At 35.6% G+C, this 20063-nt stretch overlaps 2 protein-coding genes across 2 annotated transcripts in view; both read left to right on the top strand.

Annotated features, from left to right (window-relative positions):
- LOC143051533 (uncharacterized) overlaps positions 1 to 20063 on the top strand; it is a 621634-nt gene that overhangs the window by 291798 nt on the left and 309773 nt on the right. The gene's annotated exons all lie outside the window — the stretch shown is intronic.
- Positions 3198 to 12601, top strand: LOC143051551 (uncharacterized). Its single transcript, XM_076224449.1, has 3 exons — positions 3198 to 4743; positions 6579 to 7062; positions 7738 to 12601. Exons 1-3 carry the CDS (start codon positions 3754 to 3756, stop codon positions 7803 to 7805), a joined length of 1542 nt encoding a protein of 513 aa, XP_076080564.1. The 5' UTR covers positions 3198 to 3753; the 3' UTR covers positions 7806 to 12601.

The raw sequence follows: 20063 nt of genomic DNA, 5'->3' as shown, positions 1-20063 counted from the left end.
AAACAAAATATCGTGACAAAAGAGATGACTTCAGCTTCCCAATTCATTTCCTATGTAGCAACATTCAAGCAGTGTCTTCCCATGAAGTATATATCTCCAAATTGATACGATATTCTAGGACTTGTATTTTCTATCATGATGTCCTTATCAGAAGGTTGCTGCTCACTAAAAAGCTATCAAGCCAAGTGTTAAAGAGGTGCAGTTGCAATTATCCCTTCTTAAAATTTACAGATGCCTTCAATAAAATTGAGAAAGGAAATGGTGAATATGTCAAAGCGACAACCACCCGACCATAGAGCAAACAACAGCCGAAGGCAACCAATGGGTCTTCAATGTAGCGAGAATTCCCTCACCCGTAGGTGTCCTTCAGCTGGCCCCTAAAATATGCATAATAGTACAGTGATAATGGACGTCATACTAAACTCCGAATTATACACAAGAAACTAAAAATTAAAATCATACAAGACTAACAAAGGCCAGAGGCTCCTGACTTGGGACAGGCGCAAAATTGCGGCGGGGTTAAACATGTTTATGAGATCTCAACCCTCCCCCTATACCTCTAGCCAATGTAGAAAAGTAAAAGAATAACAATACGCACATTAAAATTCAGTGCAAGAGAAGTCCGAGTCTGATGTCAAAAGATGTAACAAAAGAAAATAAATAAAATGACAATAATACATAAATAACAACAGACTACTAGCAGTTAACTGACATGCCAGCTCCAGACCTCAATTAAACTGATTGAAAGATTATGTCTTCATAGTTGGTTTAACATCAATGAATATGTGTTTAAAAGATGACGACGGATATGTTCCAAAAGTAGCAACTACATTCCCGTCCAATTTTGTCTCGTATGTAACCTACCGAATTATACTTATCACCAGGTTTTTAAATACACAAACAACACGATGGGTGCACGTGTAGAGTAGAATCTTCCCTGAGTGTATGAAATCACCCCGTTTTTTGGTTGGGTTTTCTGTTGCTCAGTCTTAAGTTTTATACGTTGTGTTTTGAATATTTTTTGATTGTCGTTTTAGTCTTTGGCGTTCTTTGTCATGCCTTTGTCAGTTTATTTTCGTCTTATGATTATAAATGTTCCTTTGGTACCTTTCCCCTCTCTTTTACAAGTAAAATCGGGTAATATACTTGTAGCTAACCTATTTTATATAGTGCTTAAAAGATATCACAACAAATGTTGTTTTCTTCTTATCTTATACAAACATCCTTTTGTATACGACTGCAAATATATTGCGTTGTACGAAGACATTTGATTTCCAAACAATAGCTTACATATTAGTGATTGGAAATTGGTGAAATGTTACCATAAGGTTTCATGTATAAAATGAAGGTTAGGATTGACTTATGGGTCAATGGTCTGAACTGTTTAGAAAAAACAGAACAAAAACAAAACTTTTCTAATACAAATGTATCAATTGTTCATTTCTTGACCATATTCAATGGGATTTAATTCAAAGTCTAGAACACTGTGGGTTCTTTATTATGCTGAATGTACCGTATTTTTAGATTTGGGATTTTTGGCCCCATGTTTAAATTGATCCACATTGAGGTCCTATGGGTCCTAACAAAATTTGAATTCAATGGTGTTTTTTTTATATGCTGAATCTAACTATGCAGAACTTCATGGTAGGTTTGTTTATAATTTTGTAAAAATTAATTTTTAGAAAGCTTTATATATATGTGTCAAATATTTAATCAGAATCCAAACTCAGATCTGTATCAAGCTTGCATGAATGAAGTGTCGATTTTTGCCCAAACTGTTTAGGGTTCGACCTCTTATCTCGTATCAAGCTACGCCCCGCAATGCGTTTTATTAATGTATAGCGTTTTGCTTTCAGTACATGGAAAATTTACAGACTCCATCATTAAATTGGCTTTATTACCACAGATTACCGTAGGCGTGATCCATTAGTAGTTACCACAATATCGTTCTATTTACGTTGACTCTGACCTACAAGTGAGACTTATCGCCGAATTTGTACTTTTTTTTCAGTAATCAGGCTTTTACAATCCCTTTACTGACTATAGTGTTAAGGGGTTTGATATAAATATACAACAAAAAATTACTATATTTTTGTTCTTCTACTGTGAATATATATTATTTAAATATCAACATTATAATAAAAAGTGGAAAGAAACAATCACATACACATACACACACTCTCGCACTTGCATTAACATAACATATATCTACTTGTGTATATCGGAAATTGATGAGACTGTCATTAAAGTGAGAGGGTTAGCGCTATAGAACCAGGTTTAATCCACCATTTTCTAAATTTGAAAATGCCTGTACCAAGTCAGGAATATGACAGTTCTTGTCCATTCGTTTTTGATGCGTTTTGTTATTTGATTTTGCCATGTGATTATGGACTTTCCCAATTGATCTTCCTCTAAGTTCAGTATTTTTGTGATTTTACTTTTTGCAAAGAAAAATGTTATCTTTGTAAAGATCTGCTATTTATGAACTGTAAGTTTAATTTTTTAATTTTATATCATTTGAATAAAAAATAATGGTGACTAATCTGTCCGCGTATCATGCGCTCATGGCGCAGCTGTTTATTAAAGTTGTGCTTGGTCTTTCTAATTGATGATTTTGCATCTCAAAGACTTTTTTGAATGAAGTGTGAATGAGATGATGCTAGAAGTACTGGGTTTTCTTTGATAAAAGATAAAAAAATATAAGCAATATTCATTTATCATCGAAGACATTTCTCAGATATATCAACCGCCGCTGATTTGATGGAAAACGATCATCATTCAATAAATCTATTTTAAAGCTGCAATTGTATTGCAAACAAAAAAAACGTCTATAGTTTCGTCTAATGTTAAACCTATCAATAAATTATTTAATTTCTCATATTTATAAATAACTAACTGGACTTTGCTAAACATTGACATTTCCTTATTTGTCAAAATTATGATTATTCAAGTCACTAGACTGATTTAAATGTTCACCATCAATTTGATTTTTACAATGACTATATACACTTTTTTCTCTTAGCATGTGTTTTTGTCTGCTAATTTCAATAAGTAGTGTTTTATCACTCATTCTTAATTTTGTCAACTTCCGTTCTTATTTAGTAACACACTTTTTGCCCCAGTGTTCGATTCTTTATGAATATAGAAAATAAAAACTATTATTAAAACCCAACAGTATACAGAACACAATGTTCATAGGAAAATTAAAACTGAGCAACATGAACACCTCTGAAAAACGGGGATTATTCTCAGATGCCCTGGGTGGGTTAACAGATGCTGAGGGAAAACCATATAGCCGGCTTAAAAACATCCCGATTGAAAACATATGAAACAATTCAATGCGAAAACTAACAGCCTAACTTATATCATAACAATTTACGAAAGCCAGAGTATTTATACATCCGCTCTAGAAAAAAAGACACAGAAAAGTACAGATATGAGAATAGTAATAGTTACAGCCAAAAACATCTTATAACAAATCATGTATCTAAGACTGTTTAAGTTAAATGATAATGAAATAATACAATATCACTGTTTTTGTTTTTGCGAAAGGACGAAGAACAATGCAGAAAACGTCTCGAATCCTACACTGATAAAATATTTAAAGATTCCAAGCTTCACCTGAGATCAGTTCACCTGATCTCCAACACAGAGGATGTAGAAGATGCTTTTGAAAAATTGAGGAATGATATATTTGCCACAGCAAAGAGTACTGCAAATTGGAATCGAGAATATCCTGTTAAATTTATTCAGATGGAAAAAGCCATCAACTCTGAACTTACGATCGGAAAACAAATAATTTCTTTTGAAAGATTAAAAGAACTAGGTGAGAAAATACCACTTCCGATAACTGATAACAAGGAGCTTCATCTCTTTCTCAGGTATCAACATGAAATTGGTAACGTGATATTTTTTGAAGACATTCCGTCATACATCATACTTGATCCCCAATGGTTAGCAAATGCCTTTAAATGCATTGTTACAGCCCAGCAGTTTCAATTTGAATTACCACACTTACAATGGGACAACTTCAAGAAAACAGGAAAGATGGATCCTAAACTATTGGAAGAAATATTCAAGAAACAATCAGCAGACATGAGAATTCATAAAGAGCATATACTGGAAGTAATTGAAAAGTTTGACATTATCATCTATCCATTGCTACTGACGGAAAGTGGAAATGTGCAAAGGGAGCATAGTTTTTATGTTCCATGCATGCTTCAAACATTAAAAATTAAGGATATTGATGTATTGTTTAACGTTCCAAATGCTAGCAAATCTACATGTTTGTGTTTTGTCTTTAGTTTTTTACCGCCGTATCTAATCAGCAATCTGATTGTTTCTTGTCTACGAGAATATCCTCTAGCAGTGGTAAAGGGCGAGATAGGTCTCTTCAAGGATTGTTGTGTATTCAATATTATCAGAACTGGCTGTGCAAAATTTGTATTAGCTAAGAGTAGCCATATGATTCAGCTGCAAGTATGGCAATGGGAGGAAGTAGATACAAAGGTTAACCAAGCTGTTTTAAAATTTGTCGAAAGAGAAATCAACAGAATTGTCAACACGCGATACAAGTTGAAAACGGTATCTTTCGAGAAAAAATGGAAGTGTGAGACCACCAGTTTCTCCTTTGACACAGGATTCCTTGAATTTGATCAAGTAAATGATGGGGAAAATTATTATTGCGAAGAACATGCGACAGTTCATAAATATAAAGACTATTGGTCTGGTGAGAAATCAAAGGTAATGTTTCTATTTGCTTTAGATTATTTTCATTTAGTGGGCATATATTTGTGACATGATGAAATCTAATTATTGGTAATTTGTATATTTATTCCTTTGATGTGTACTCGTTGCTAATGTCAGTATCAGTGTGGACTGGTTGTGATAAAGATAAAAGTATTGGGTCCATTCGCAATTAATATGCGCGACTGTACAAAGTTGAAAAGCATTAAGAATCCAAAATTCCCAAAAGTTGTGTCAAATATGACTACGTTTTTTTTTAAATGTGTCAAATAAAGGCAACAGTAGTATATAAACTCATCATAGATACCAGGACTAAATTTTATATATACGGAAGACGCACGTTTCGTCTACAAAAGACTCATCAGTGAAGCTTGAATCCAAAAAAGTTTAAAAAAGCCAAATAAAGTACGAAGTTGAAGCATTGAGATCCCAAATTCCTAAAAGTGTTGCCAAATACAGCTAAGGTAAGTTATGCCTGAGGTAGAAAAGCCTTAGTATTTCAAAAAATTCAAAATTTTGTTAACAGTAAAATTTATAAATGTAACAATATCAATGATAAATTAATTCATGTCAGCACAGAAAGTGCTGACTACTGGGCTTGTGATACCCTCGGGGAAATAAATCTCTACCAGCAGTGGTTGTAAATAAACTCATCATGCATAGATACCAGGACTAAATTTTATATATACCGCTGTTCGAAAGTCATAGATCTATTGAGAGAAAACAGATCCGTGTTCCAAACTAAAACTAAGGTAAACACACCAACTGTCAGAGGAAAACAACAAAACTTTGTTTAACAGGAAATGTACACAAAATGCGACCAACTTCAAACATTTGCGTAATCCACACTATAACTTATAATTTAAAGCTCACCTAACCGTATTCCGTAAAAAGTATCGCATGAGAGAAGCTGAAAAACATACACACTTTTTACATTTTTTGTGGAACTTCATATAAAATAAAGATTGCATTGTAAATGTATGAATAGCTTTTCATAGATCAAAATACAATTAGCGAAAAAAAATACAGATTACCCTAGGGTCTTCATCGATTCATATTTCTGTTCCGGGTTGAAAAACAACATGACACGAAAAATATCACGAAAAGCGAAAGTAACAGTTGAGTTATATCTATATAAATGTTTGAAATTATAAATAAACTTTCCTAAAATTAATGTGATCGTCTACAGAATTAACGCTGTATAGCGAAAATATTAATGCGATTTTTAAGCAAATTATCCATCCTATTTCACTTGTTTATGATCGTATCATACTATGCTATATGAAAAATAAAGAAATGTTACTGACCAGTATGTTGCTATTATATTCTGAGTTGTTTTATGCATGTTCAAGGTAATGAAATACATGTAATAATGCATCTTCAATCAATTGAAAAGAACGCCATGTTTATTTGGTTGCGTTGAATATCATAGCATTTTGAATAGCCCCTAAATATCTATCTTTCTCGAACAACATACTACGTAGCTAGCTCATTTAATAAAAATGCTCCACTGTAAAATTATTGTTGAATGGAAATACTTCTAGCATATCTTTAAGAACATTGTGTCATGCTTTGTACAGATCTCGCATGCTTGCATTGATATATGTATATCTTTTTTATAGTTTTTTAATTATTCAAATAAATTTGACGTAATTTTGAATATTCTGACGTCAACATGAATTTTCTGGCTAGCGTTAATTCTGTGTTCTATCATTTTTCACTGTCCCGGTGTATTTACTGTCTTGACTATATTTGTAGGTCTACCTACCTGTTAATAGATGGCAATTATATAGCATAAGTTTGTACCATAACATATTTCATTGATATTATAGGCTCCCGTTAGATTAAGTAGTGAGGAACAGAATTACGTCAGAATGTCAAAGATAGTTCTAGAGGTATTATCAGGCGTTTTATACGATCGCTTATTCTTAGATACAAAGACTGGAGAAATACTTGATCGTAAAAAGTTGGACATAACAGAAATGTGTAAGAAATATTGTGCTTTAAAAATAAACTTTCCAAGTAAAGGCTTTAGGAAAATAGAAGAGGTTGACGAGATTTCTACCAATGAAACTACTATTGGTGACGACATTCAACGGATACGTGTGATCAGAAATGAAATGCAGCATTCTTCTGTCTTTGCATTAGATGACACACGATACCAAACACTAATCACTATAGTTCATGATATGCTAACTAGATTTGACCAGCGTAACAATCCAGCAGGTGAATCATATGTAAAACGATTAGACGAAATCAGGAAAATGGAATTAGAGACAAGGAGTTTTGAAGAGATAAAAGAACGTATGAAAGCAGGTAACTTAAGTGATATCTTTTTCATGTTTGAAGTACAGGAATAAATCCTAAATCTTGAAAGACAGATAAAACCACCCCCAAATAGAAATCGATGGCAAAGAGTACAACAGTAAAAAATCACTACACTAAACAGTATAAAACCAATGCTTTGAAGCCAACAAAAAAACGTTCCCCTTCGTTCTCGGCTATTGACGATTACGATCAGAAAACGTGAATACAAAAGTTTATCCTGTTTACATTTCCTCGTTGATAAAGGTAGATAAACTGCAACTTCCAATTAACAAGTCTCGTCAGATGATATAATACTTTTCTAAAACTATTAGAAAAATACTTGCTTTTATACAGAAAAGAAAAATAGGAATGCTAGTATGCAAAACCAAATATATCAACCCCGAATTTAGAACACCTAACCATTTGTTTGCACGATGTGCTTGTTATTTTTGTGACTTTTGTATAATATATTAGGCAATGAAGAAAGTGTCCATTACAATACCTCCTAATCAAAACAAATGAACAAATCATCTGGATAAAGCGAACACAACTAAGTTATTCTTCATGTTAAGGTAAACGAATAAAGATATATTGCTCTAATTAGGTACATTATATTATCTCAGTATCGGTTGCAAACACGTTTTGCAAATGATTTTTTGACGGAATTTCTTTTAAATTTTTCAGGATTGATAGAAAAGATGCATGAAGTTTTCAATAGTATGGTATCTGATGCTTTGAACGATATTTGTTAATTTATTTTTGTATTCACCATTTACGGTCAATAGGATAAATATTGAATATGTGAAAACTTCGCATATTAGAAAAATGTAATGAACTACTCTAACTATAATTTATTAATTTAATTGACAAAAAAGTCAATGGTAAACAATAAATATAAACAAGAAGATGTGATTTGAACACTTTCCATTCGAGTCCGTATGTTATAAAAGTTAACTATAGGTCAAAGTATGAAGCCGCGGCACACACCAATCAGCAAACTATAAATTATAGTGTAAAACCATTCATACAGGACGACCGAGGTCTTATAACAGAGAAACACATATGAACCAAACCAACAAACCACATCCATCGAACAATAGGTTACTGACTTAGGACAAGTGCATACAAATGCAGAATGTGTTTGATATATTATAACTAGTATTTCAAGTTAAAACATAGTTGTTAATCATAAAGTTAAATTATCAATATGTTTTATCATTAAAAGAAAGCTTCGTGTCGAAAGTTGTGAAATCAAAGATCTATGACATAAAATTGCTATAGGAGGCATTTTGATTTTTTTTTTCTATAATTAGATTCTTAATTTTAAGCTAGAGATGTCCATCAGAAACCAAAGATTACGTCAATGTTTCATTTAGGTCATTATAACAACGTCTAAATTCAACTATGTGAAGATAGTCGAAGATAAATGTGTTACACAATGTGTTATTGACCAGACACTATATAAACGGGGTTGTTTGTGGCATTAACCGATTCTGATTTTATCGCTTAAGGTCAAAAGCACACTGTATCTGATTATATTCTCAGTTAATGCAATTTGTGTATCGATTCTGTATACCTATTATTGTTGATTCTGTATACCTATTATTGTTTATTCTGTATACCTATTATTGTTTATTCTGTACCTATTTTTATTACTTTTACTTTTAACTGTTTATCTTTTTCTGTTTTGTAATTGTTTCATTATTAGTATTATTGATATGAGTATACCACATCAATTATGTTACAAATGTAGTGCAGATAGTATCAAACATCAATTGTGTCATAGGATAACATCTTTTCTCGTTTAGTTTGACTGTTATTGAAGTAAATGTTTAATGTTAAGTGAAGCAGTTTCTCAAAAGTCAATAAATACACCATGTTCACTTGAGTGTATTGATAACAAATTTTATTTCCTACACTTTTACAGATGAATAAGAAAATAAGAGTAAAAAAGTTCCAATAAAAATAAGAAAGTCCAATGTATAACCAGTCATTAAAAAATAAAGTAAATGTTGTTTGTATAGATATATACATAGTATACATGATTGCAATTTTATTTTGATAGACCTGTAAACTATATATATACATACACACTATATATTTGTATATATATCATATATCAGCTCATAATTCAAGTATAGAAACAAGCAGATGTTATAGTGTTGATAAAATAATAGACTACTAGTATGCACTAAGTGTAACACTAACACTATTAAAGATGAATAACATTTTATATTTGAATGTCAAATATATAATGAAATCCCAGAAAAGTAAATTAAAAAGTATTATTAAAGAAATCCATCTAAAAAACTATAGAGAATTAGAGGCGAACATATCCTTTTTGGGTAAGACTGTTGTTCATGTTTACTATACAATATGGGTTTTACCCATTTTTAAGGCCATACAGTGACCTCTAGATGCTTACATTTACTCAATTTGTTTTTTGGTTCATAGTTGACTCATTGACTATCATACCACATCTTCTTATCTTTGATTTGTCTTGCACTTCAATAATGCAATATAGGTATAACTGGTTAATTATAAAACCAGTTATTTTGTTACGTCAAATTGATTAACACGTTTTATTAATTTGTTTCACTGATGCAATGATTATTTTTGAAATGTTAGCTGTTTCAACTAACGAGATATTTGATTCTTATTTGTCCTGACATATTTTTCTAGGCGCTCATGAATATCGATTTCTCTATGTTCAACATATAAGTCTTAGGATACATTTAATTTCAAGGTTTTCAAATTTGCATTGTTCTTGCAAGTTTTCTTCAAATATACTAATAATAATATATTGTTATCGCGTCTATGACAGATTAAAATGTTTGTCAAGTTTAGAGGATTTGCTTTTGGTAAGTCATTTTAAATGGAATCGCTTTGGTAAATTGATGCATTTGTTATGCATCTGTATAAATATTGGCAGGTCTCATTTTCATCAGTTTAAAAAAAACCACTTATGGTATGGTAATTATATTTGGTATGCAGATGTAATTGCATTTACACATCTAATTTGAATGGTTGCATGTTGATTCGTTTGTCCCCCGCCTCCTCTGCTCCCTTTCATGGACTAGTGTGTAGGTAATTTGTCAATTAATGAGGAACTAATCGTGGTATAACGTCAATAATGTTGCTTTGCAGTTGTATAAAAACAATTGTCACTTATCATGTTTGTTACTCTTGAGTACATTGACTTTGAACGTTTTGCAAAATTAAAAAATTAAAGTGTTGAGTTTAATTTAATTTTGCCTTATTGCATGAAGATCCGAAACAGGTGAGGCATATTATCTCTGTGTAAACAGTTGATATGTTCAACAGTTTAATACACGACTTCAAAGAATTTTTGTCTACATGACACCGTATTTCTGTAGTCATAATTGTTTATTGTTAGAGTCAAAATCAGGCCGTTTGTTTTCATTTTTTGTCGCGCCTGCAACTTTTGTTGCAGAAAGCTCGACATAGGGATAGTGATCCGGCGGCGGCGGCGGCGGTGTTAGCTCACTTCTTAAAAGCTTTATATTTTAGAAGGTGGAAGACCTTTATACTTCATACTTTGTATATAGATGCGTCATGTTACGAAGTTTCTGTCAGTCACATGTCCAATGTCCTTGACCTCATTTTCATGGTTCAGTGACCACTTGAAAAAAAAGTTCAGATTTTTTGCAATGTTGAATTCTCTCTTATTATAAGTAATAGGATAACTATATTAGGTATGTGCGTACCTTGCAAGGTCCTCATGCCCGTCAGACAGTTTTCACTTGACCTTGACCTCATTTCATGGCTCAATGAACAAGGTTAAGTTTTGGTGGTCAAGTCCATATCTCAGATACTATAAGCAATAGGGCTAGTATATTCGGTGTATGGAAGGATTGTAAGGTGTACATGTCCAACTGACAGGTGTCATCTGACCTTGACCTCATTTTCATGGTTCAGTGGTTATAGTTTAGTTTTTGTGTTTTGGTCTGTTTTTCTCATACTTTATGCAATAGGTCTACTATATTTGTTGTATGGAATGATTGTAAGGTGAACATGTCTAGCGGACAGGTGTCATCTGACCTTGACCTCATTTTCATGGTTCAGTGGTCAAAGTTAAGTTTTTCAGTTTTGGTCTTTTTATATGATACTATATGCCATAGGTCAACTATATTTAGTGTATGGAAATATTTTATGATTTATATATTAGTCGCGCAGGTTTTATTTAACTTGACCTCATTTTCACGGTTCATTGCTCAGTGTTAAGTTTTTGTGTTTTGGTCTATTTTTCTTAAACTATAAGTATTAGGTCAACTATATTTGTCTTATGGAAACAGTGTTAGCTGTACATGTCAACCTGTCATGGTTCATCTGACTTTGACCTCATTTTCTTGGTTCATTGGTCTTTGTTTAGTTATCTTGGTTAATGTAACGTTTATGTGACAGTTGTAATAAAGTTTTATACTTAGGACTATCAACATAATATCAATGATTAGTAAAGAAGCCGAGACATTTCAGTGTGTGCACTCTTGTTTTATTTTGAACATTTTATCTTCTTAGGGACTTGTATAGCTTATTACGGTATGGATTTGGTCATTTATGAAAACCGCAAGGTGATATTTAGCTGGCCGAATCTTTTGATTGATCTGTTGTATATAAAAGTTGTTTGATTGAAATTGACAAATATACCACTTTGACATAGTTTTAAATAAGATCTTCCATTACATAATTGTTTTTCGTTTAACTTGATTATCTTATATAAGGTCATAGAAATTATATGTTGTGATTTTTTTAAAGATAGAATAACTTTGAAGAAAACTATGTGCACGTCCAATTTCAACAAGTAAACGTTAAATACAATTTTCTAAATAATATCAAGACTATAAAGTACAGTCATTGTAAAAAAAGAGTAACAAGAACACTGACTAACAAGAAAAAATATTAAAGACAAAAGTTTTATTTTCAAGACAATTTCTGAAAATAATTTTGCATTTTTCAGAAAGATGCATTTGGGAAGCATTTTCATGTCTACGGATATTGGTCCTCAGAAATCTTAGGGATAAAACGATATTCCAATATGAAAGCAAAATTATGAATATTTAAAATGTTGACTTACTGAAACTTTAATTATAAGTGAGACAGTCCGCTCTTCAAAATGATAGATTATTTTTACTGAAACTTGAGGAAAAACTTGTATATTAAAACAACATTAGAAGAACTAGTTCAAAATTATTAATGCTTACAGAAGACATTATCAGAATAAGTGTTGTTGTTTGCAATGAAATTATTCTGCTTTTATAAAAATAAATGTTGACAATAGTATGTAGTGTATGTAATTATTGTTGTTAAATGCCATGATATCAATACATTTTATCATAATCAATATAATATTCCATAACAATGTTATCCTTGTATACCAATCTATGTGACCATGATAGATGCTGTATGTCAAAATAGATGTTGTTCGCAATAAACGCTGTATGTTGTGATATATGTTGTATACCATGACGTATTTTGTTTGTCTTGTAGATGATGTATGCCATGATATATTAAAATGTTACAAACATGATTAAGACCCATTCAGTCTTCAGGGCTCAGGACTTGTTTACACGTACCCTGTCGACACACCTGGTCTTGAGGATTTGGAGTTGATGTGATTCCCTCAGGGCTTGTTTACATGTACCCTGTCGACACACCTGGTCTTGCTGATTGTGGAGTTGATGTGATTCCCTCAGGGCTTATTTACACGTACCCTCTGGGCACACCTGGTCTTGAGGATTTGGAGTTGATATGATTCCCTCAGGGCTTGTTTACACGTACCATGTCGACACACCTGGTCTTGCTGATTTTGGAGTTGATGTGATTCCCTCAGGGCTTATTTACACGTACCCTGTGGACACATCTGGTCTTGCTGATTTTGGAGTTGATGTGATTCCCTCAGGGCTTATTTACACGTACCCTGTGGACACACCTGGTCTTGATGATTTGGAGTTGATATGATTCCCTCCGGTCTTGTTTACACGTACCCTGTCGACACACCTGGTCTTGCTGATTTTGGTGTTGATGTGATTCCCTCAGGGCTTATTTACACGTACCCTGTGGACACACCTGGTCTTGAGGATTTGGAGTTGATGTGATTCCCTCAGGGCTTGTTTACACGTACCCTGACGACACACCTAGTCTTGATGATTTTGGAGTTGATGTGATTCCCTCAGGGCTTGTTTACAAGTACCCTGTCAATACACCTGGTCTTGAGGATTTGGAGTTGATGTGATTCCCTCAGGGCTTGTTTACACGTACCCTGACGACACACCTAGTCTTGCTGATTTTGGAGTTGATGTGATTCCCTCAGGGCTTGTTTACACGCACCCTGTCGACACACCTGGTCTTGCTGATTTTGGAGTTGATGTGATTCCCTCAGGGCTTGTTAACACATACCCTGTCGATACACATAGTCTTGCTGATTTTGGAGTTGATGTGATTCCCTCAGGGCTTGTTTACACGTACCCTGACGACACACCTAGTCTTTCTGATTTTGGAGTTGATGTGATTCCCTCAGGGCTTGTTTACACGTACCCTGTCAATACACCTGGTCTTGAGGATTTGGAGTTGATGTGATTCCATCAGGACTTCTTTACACGTACCCTTTCGATACACCTAGTCTTGCTGATTTTAGAGTTGATGTGATTCCCTCAGGGCTTGTTTACACGTACCCTGTCGACACACCTGGTCTTGCTGATATTGGAGTTGATGTGATTCCCTCAGGACTTGTTTACACGTACCCTGACGACACACCTAGTCTTGCTGATTTTGGAGTTGATGTTATTCCCTCAGGGCTTGTTTACACTTACCCTGTCAATACACCTGGTCTTGATGATTTGGAGTTGATATGATTCCCTCCGGTCTTGTTTTCACGTACCCTGTGGACACACCTGGTCTTGCTGATTTTGGTGTTGATGTGATTCCCTCAGGGCTTATTTACACGTACCCTGTGGACACACCTGGCCTTGAGGATTTGGAGTTGATGTGATTCCCTCAGGGCTTGTTTACACGTACCCTGACGACACACCTAGTCTTGCTGATTTTGGAGTTGATTTGATTCCCTCAGGGCTTGTTTACAAGTACCCTGTCAATACACCTGGTCTTGAGGATTTGGAGTTGATGTGATTCCCTCAGGGCTTGTTTACACGTACCCTGACGACACACCTAGTCTTGCTGATTTTGGAGTTGATGTGATTCCCTCAGGGCTTGTTTTCACGCACCCTGTCGACACACCTGGTCTTGCTGATTTTGGAGTTGATGTGATTCCCTCAGGGCTTGTTTACACATACCCTGTCGATACACATAGTCTTGCTGATTTTGGAGTTGATGTGATTCCCTCAGGGCTTGTTTACACGTACCCTGACGACACACCTAGTCTTTCTGATTTTGGAGTTGATGTGATTCCCTCAGGGCTTGTTTACACGTACCCTGTCAATACACATAGTCTTGCTGATTGTGGAGTTGATGTGATTCCCTCAGAGCTTGTTTACACGTACCCTGTCGACACACCTGTTTCCTATTGATTTTGGAGTTGATGTGATTCCCTCAGGGCTTGTTTACACGTACCCTGACGACACACATAGTCTTGCTGATTTTGGAGTTGATGTGATTCCCTCAGGGCTTGTTTACACGTACCCTGTCAATACACCTGGTCTTGAGGATTTGGAGTTGATGTGATTCCATCAGGACTTCTTTACACGTACCCTTTCGATACACCTAGTCTTGCTGATTTTAGAGTTGATGTGATTCCCTCAGGGCTTGTTTACACGTACCCTGTCGACACACCTGGTCTTGCTGATATTGGAGTTGATGTGATTCCCTCAGGACTTGTTTACACGTACCCTGACGACACACCTAGTCTTGCTGATTTTGGAGTTGATGTTATTCCCTCAGGGCTTGTTTACACTTACCCTGTCAATACACCTGGTCTTGATGATTTGGAGTTGATATGATTCCCTCCGGTCTTGTTTTCACGTACCCTGTGGACACACCTGGTCTTGCTGATTTTGGTGTTGATGTGATTCCCTCAGGGCTTATTTACACGTACCCTGTGGACACACCTGGCCTTGAGGATTTGGAGTTGATGTGATTCCCTCAGGGCTTGTTTACACGTACCCTGACGACACACCTAGTCTTGCTGATTTTGGAGTTGATTTGATTCCCTCAGGGCTTGTTTACAAGTACCCTGTCAATACACCTGGTCTTGAGGATTTGGAGTTGATGTGATTCCCTCAGGGCTTGTTTACACGTACCCTGACGACACACCTAGTCTTGCTGATTTTGGAGTTGATGTGATTCCCTCAGGGCTTGTTTTCACGCACCCTGTCGACACACCTGGTCTTGCTGATTTTGGAGTTGATGTGATTCCCTCAGGGCTTGTTTACACATACCCTGTCGATACACATAGTCTTGCTGATTTTGGAGTTGATGTGATTCCCTCAGGGCTTGTTTACACGTACCCTGACGACACACCTAGTCTTTCTGATTTTGGAGTTGATGTGATTCCCTCAGGGCTTGTTTACACGTACCCTGTCAATACACATAGTCTTGCTGATTGTGGAGTTGATGTGATTCCCTCAGAGCTTGTTTACACGTACCCTGTCGACACACCTGTTTCCTATTGATTTTGGAGTTGATGTGATTCCCTCAGGGCTTGTTTACACGTACCCTGACGACACACATAGTCTTGCTGATTTTGGAGTTGATGTGATTCCCTCAGGGCTTGTTTACACGTACCTTGTCGACACACCTGTTTCCTATTGATTTTGGAGTTGATGTGATACCCTCAGGGCTTGTTTACACGTACCCTGTCGATACACCTGGTCTTGCTGATTTTGGAGTTGATGTGATTCCCTCAGGGCTTGTTTACACGTACCCTGTCTACACACCTGGTCTTGCTGATTTTGGAGTTGATGTGATTCCCTCAGAGCTTGTTTACACGTAACCTGACGACACACATAGTATTGCTGATTTTGGAGTTGATGTGATTCCCTCAGGGCTTGTTTACACGTACCCTGTCAATACACATAGTCTTGCTGATTGTGGAGTTGATGTGATTCCCTCAGAGCTTGTTTACACGTACCCTGTCGACACACCTGTTTCCTATTGATTTTGGAGTTGATGTGATTCCCTCAGGGCTTGTTTACACGTACCCTGTCGACACACCTGTTTCCTATTGATTTTGGAGTTGATGTGATTCCCTCAGGGCTTGTTTACACGTACCCTGACGACACCCATAGTCTTGCTGATTTTGGAGTTGATGTGATTCCCTCAGGGCGTGTTTACACGTACCCTGTCGATACACCTAGTCTTGCTGATTTTGGAGTTGATGTGATTCCCTCAGGGCTTGTTTACACTTACCCTGTCTACACACCTGGTCTTGCTGATTTTGGAGTTGATGTGATTCCCTCAGGGCTTGTTTACACGTACCCTGACGACACACATAGTATTGCTGATTTTGGAGTTGATGTGATTCCCTCAGGGCTTGTTTACACGTACCCTGTCAATACACATAGTCTTGCTGAGTGTGGAGTTGATGTGATTCCCTCAGAGCTTGTTTACACGTACCCTGTCGACACACCTGTTTCCTATTGATTTTGGAGTTGATGTGATTCCCTCAGGGCTTGTTTACACGTACCCTGACGACACACATAGTCTTGCTGATTTTAGAGTTGATATGATTCCCTCAGGTCTTGTTTACACGTACCCTGTCGACACACCTAGTTTTGCTGATTTTGGAGTTGATGTGATCCCCTCAGGGCTTGTTTATTACTTTAGCTTATTCCTTCTCAAGATTGAACATCTGTAAACTACTGTTGTGGTACAGAGTCGAACGATATCAAAGGGACATTCAAACTCACAAGTCGAAAATAAACTGACAATGCCATGGATAAAAAAGAAAGGCAAACAATAGTACACACAACACAACATAGAAAACTAATGACTGATCTGCTTTTCCATCCTGAGCACCTGAGACCAGTCCCAGTTAATGGTGGGGTTCGTCCCATCATGAGCACATGAGACCAGTCCCAGTTAATGGTGGGGTTCCTGTTGCTCAGTCTTTATTTATCTATGTTGTGTTTTTGTGAATTGTTGTTTGTCTTTTTAACTTTTTCTTTTTTTTTTTTGCTAGGCGTTGTCAGTCGGTACAACAATTTCCCGAAATCTCCCAAAAAATGAATATTTGCCCGAGAACCAATAAATCTCTTTATCATATGTATATTGCGCGCCTTTTTTTCTTTCAATGTAAAGAAAAACAAATTTTATCAATAGACCCGCTGTTGATCCTTATACAGTTCATGCGATTCGTTGAGTTTTTGTCTTTTTCCTTGGATTGACGAGACTTGAACATTGTTGAAATACAGTTGCCTCAAAATTTGTAACCTAATACCTTAACCACAGAGCTTTGCCTTAACCAGATGATTTTTCCAAGAATTTTATCAAGTGAAAAAGAAATTGAGATATTCAAGTGTTTTATACACATGTCAATGTTTTAATTGGCAGATGAAACGTCGAATAGAAAAACCAATGTCCATTAAAATATATTGCTTATGCAATTATTTTGTATCAATGGTTCTGGTTGGATGACAATAAGCGTAATATTCTCTATCTCCCTGTCTGTAACAAATGAAGCCGACATTTTGAATACCAGAATGTATTGACATGAAATTTTACCAATATGAAGTCAAAAACTGAAATAATGACTAAAATTGAATGATTTATTTATTTTGCATTAGTATAGTGATAACTGTTCTGTATTTGAAGCTTTGCAGACGTCCATCGGTAGTTTCATTGTCGCAAATATCCGTTTACCTGTCTCCGCTAGGTGTCGCCAAGTAAACTAAATTTGCAACAACTACAGACGGATGTCCATAAAGCTTCAAATACAATACAGTTGTCTCTAAAGTATTAAGACTACCTATTAATAGATAATCGTTTGAATATGTTCTGGAAAGCATTTTGTACATTTGTTGCTTTTGGTTTGATCGATGATTTAAAACATTTGCTATCTGGTCAATTGTTTGATTAGGGACTTGTAAAATATACAATGATATTTTGTCGCCGCAAAGGAACCTTTATTTTCATCACCTTTGAATGAATGTTTCTACTGATAATCATGGGGTAACCAAAGTATATACCTTTCAAATTTTGAAAAAGAGCTTCCAGCTACCGGTTTTTTAGAAGGCTTTGTGCTGCTCAGTCTAGTTTTTTATGTTGCATTTTGTAAACTGTTGTTTGTTTCTTGGTCGCATATTTTTTTGCCATAGTTGTCAGCTATCTTTCGTCCCTCTTTTATAACCACTGGGTCGATGTCTCTGCTGGTGGACATTTTGTCCCCGAGGACATCATCCGCCCAGTAGTAAAACTTCAATTGCATGAATCTACGAAGATCAAATAGGATACTGGCTCGGACGTCGCCCAGTATAAAAAGGTCCGAAACAGACGTCACCATGGACACGGTGTCGTCTGATACGGTAGGTGTCCCCTCATCACCAGACATGACAAATATCTGAAACATGACTCATTCAGATCATAGTTCTAGTGACAATAGCAATATTACACATATACTGCCATGTTCAGTTCTCCTTAAAGACATTTTGGTTATTGATGACACAGTACAACACTGTCGCATTTCGAAATGTGAGACCAAAGGCTGCAAAACTTGTCCAATTTTAATTACAGATGCTGAATTCACTAGCAATTTGATGAAGAAGTCATATTTTACCAGAAGTTATGATGATCTGAATTGTAAATCAATAATTACGGATTAGAGTGCAACCTTTGCGGTTTGGTATACGTCGGTGAAACGAAAGGAAGGCTAAACAAACTTATGTGCGGTCATAGATCAGACATTAACCTCAATGCTAACGACATTCTATACCAGCATTTCAATCAGCCCGATCATTCTATCGTTTCTATGACATTTCGCATTATTGAAAAGATATACCATAGCTCTAACAATCCCAATCTTTCAACGACTCTCTGTAGACAAAAAGAAGACTACTGGATTAGACAATTCGGGACTGCGACACCTTATGGTTGAAATGACAAAATTGATGGTATAGGTATTCTATCTAGTCCTTCGTGTAACGCGGTGAATGTAATGAATATTTTCAACTCGACTACTCGACGTAGACGCAGTCATGGTCATCGTTATTATACATCACCTTCTCTGCATGATGTCTATTAATGACTTGCTGCCATTTATACAAAAGCCGTTATGTATTCATCACATTCGCACGAAACTTTATTCCTTACCCCTTTCAAAACTTCATTCTCTGTTCAATTTATGTTTGGAATCCACTGTAACAAACCCTCATTCAAACCTATACAAACTTGAAGCTATAATTTCGGATATTGCAAGTCACAGACTTTTCAAGCCAGTCCGCATTGGAAAAGATGAAAAAGAGAAAAGATCTTTCCTTAATCTTTCCTTTACCAACAAAGGTCTCGATGGCGTCAACTTGGGCAATATCCTTCATCATAAATTAGTTCAATCAAAAATACCACCTTATTTCAAAGACCAATCTGTACCAATCATTTCTTATACCTATACCAAACCTATTGCAACTAAAATTTTCAATTACAAACAGGTTTTGCAGGATCTCGATATTGACTTCAGGTATAAACCTCCTGATTGCACTTGTGCTAGTTCCCAACTCACATATAATCCTGCTGGCCACGTTATTACCGGTGACCTCAACATTGTTAATAACACTTCTCTACGAAATGTGTTATCGAAAGGTCCGAAATATCGTGAGCCTAAATCCACCAATTGGAAATACAACTTAAAATTTTGATGGATTCAGTCGAGGATTATGCCAGGCAATGGGCTAAGCGCGAGAAGGAAGACGTAGACACTCTTTCCGAATGGATTAAGGCAGTGAGGTCGTTGATACAAATCAGAATTAAGAAACTGACTGGGTCCATCAAAGCCCATGCTACGTCAATCTTTAAAGACCCAAATGTTGCAAAACACCTATCCGACC

The sequence above is a fragment of the Mytilus galloprovincialis genome, chromosome 11 (assembly GCF_965363235.1).
Source record: "Mytilus galloprovincialis chromosome 11, xbMytGall1.hap1.1, whole genome shotgun sequence".
Lineage (NCBI taxonomy): Eukaryota > Metazoa > Mollusca > Bivalvia > Mytilida > Mytilidae > Mytilus > Mytilus galloprovincialis.
The sequence above is the reverse complement of the archived record's forward strand: the minus strand, read 5'-3'. Positions and strand labels throughout refer to the sequence as shown.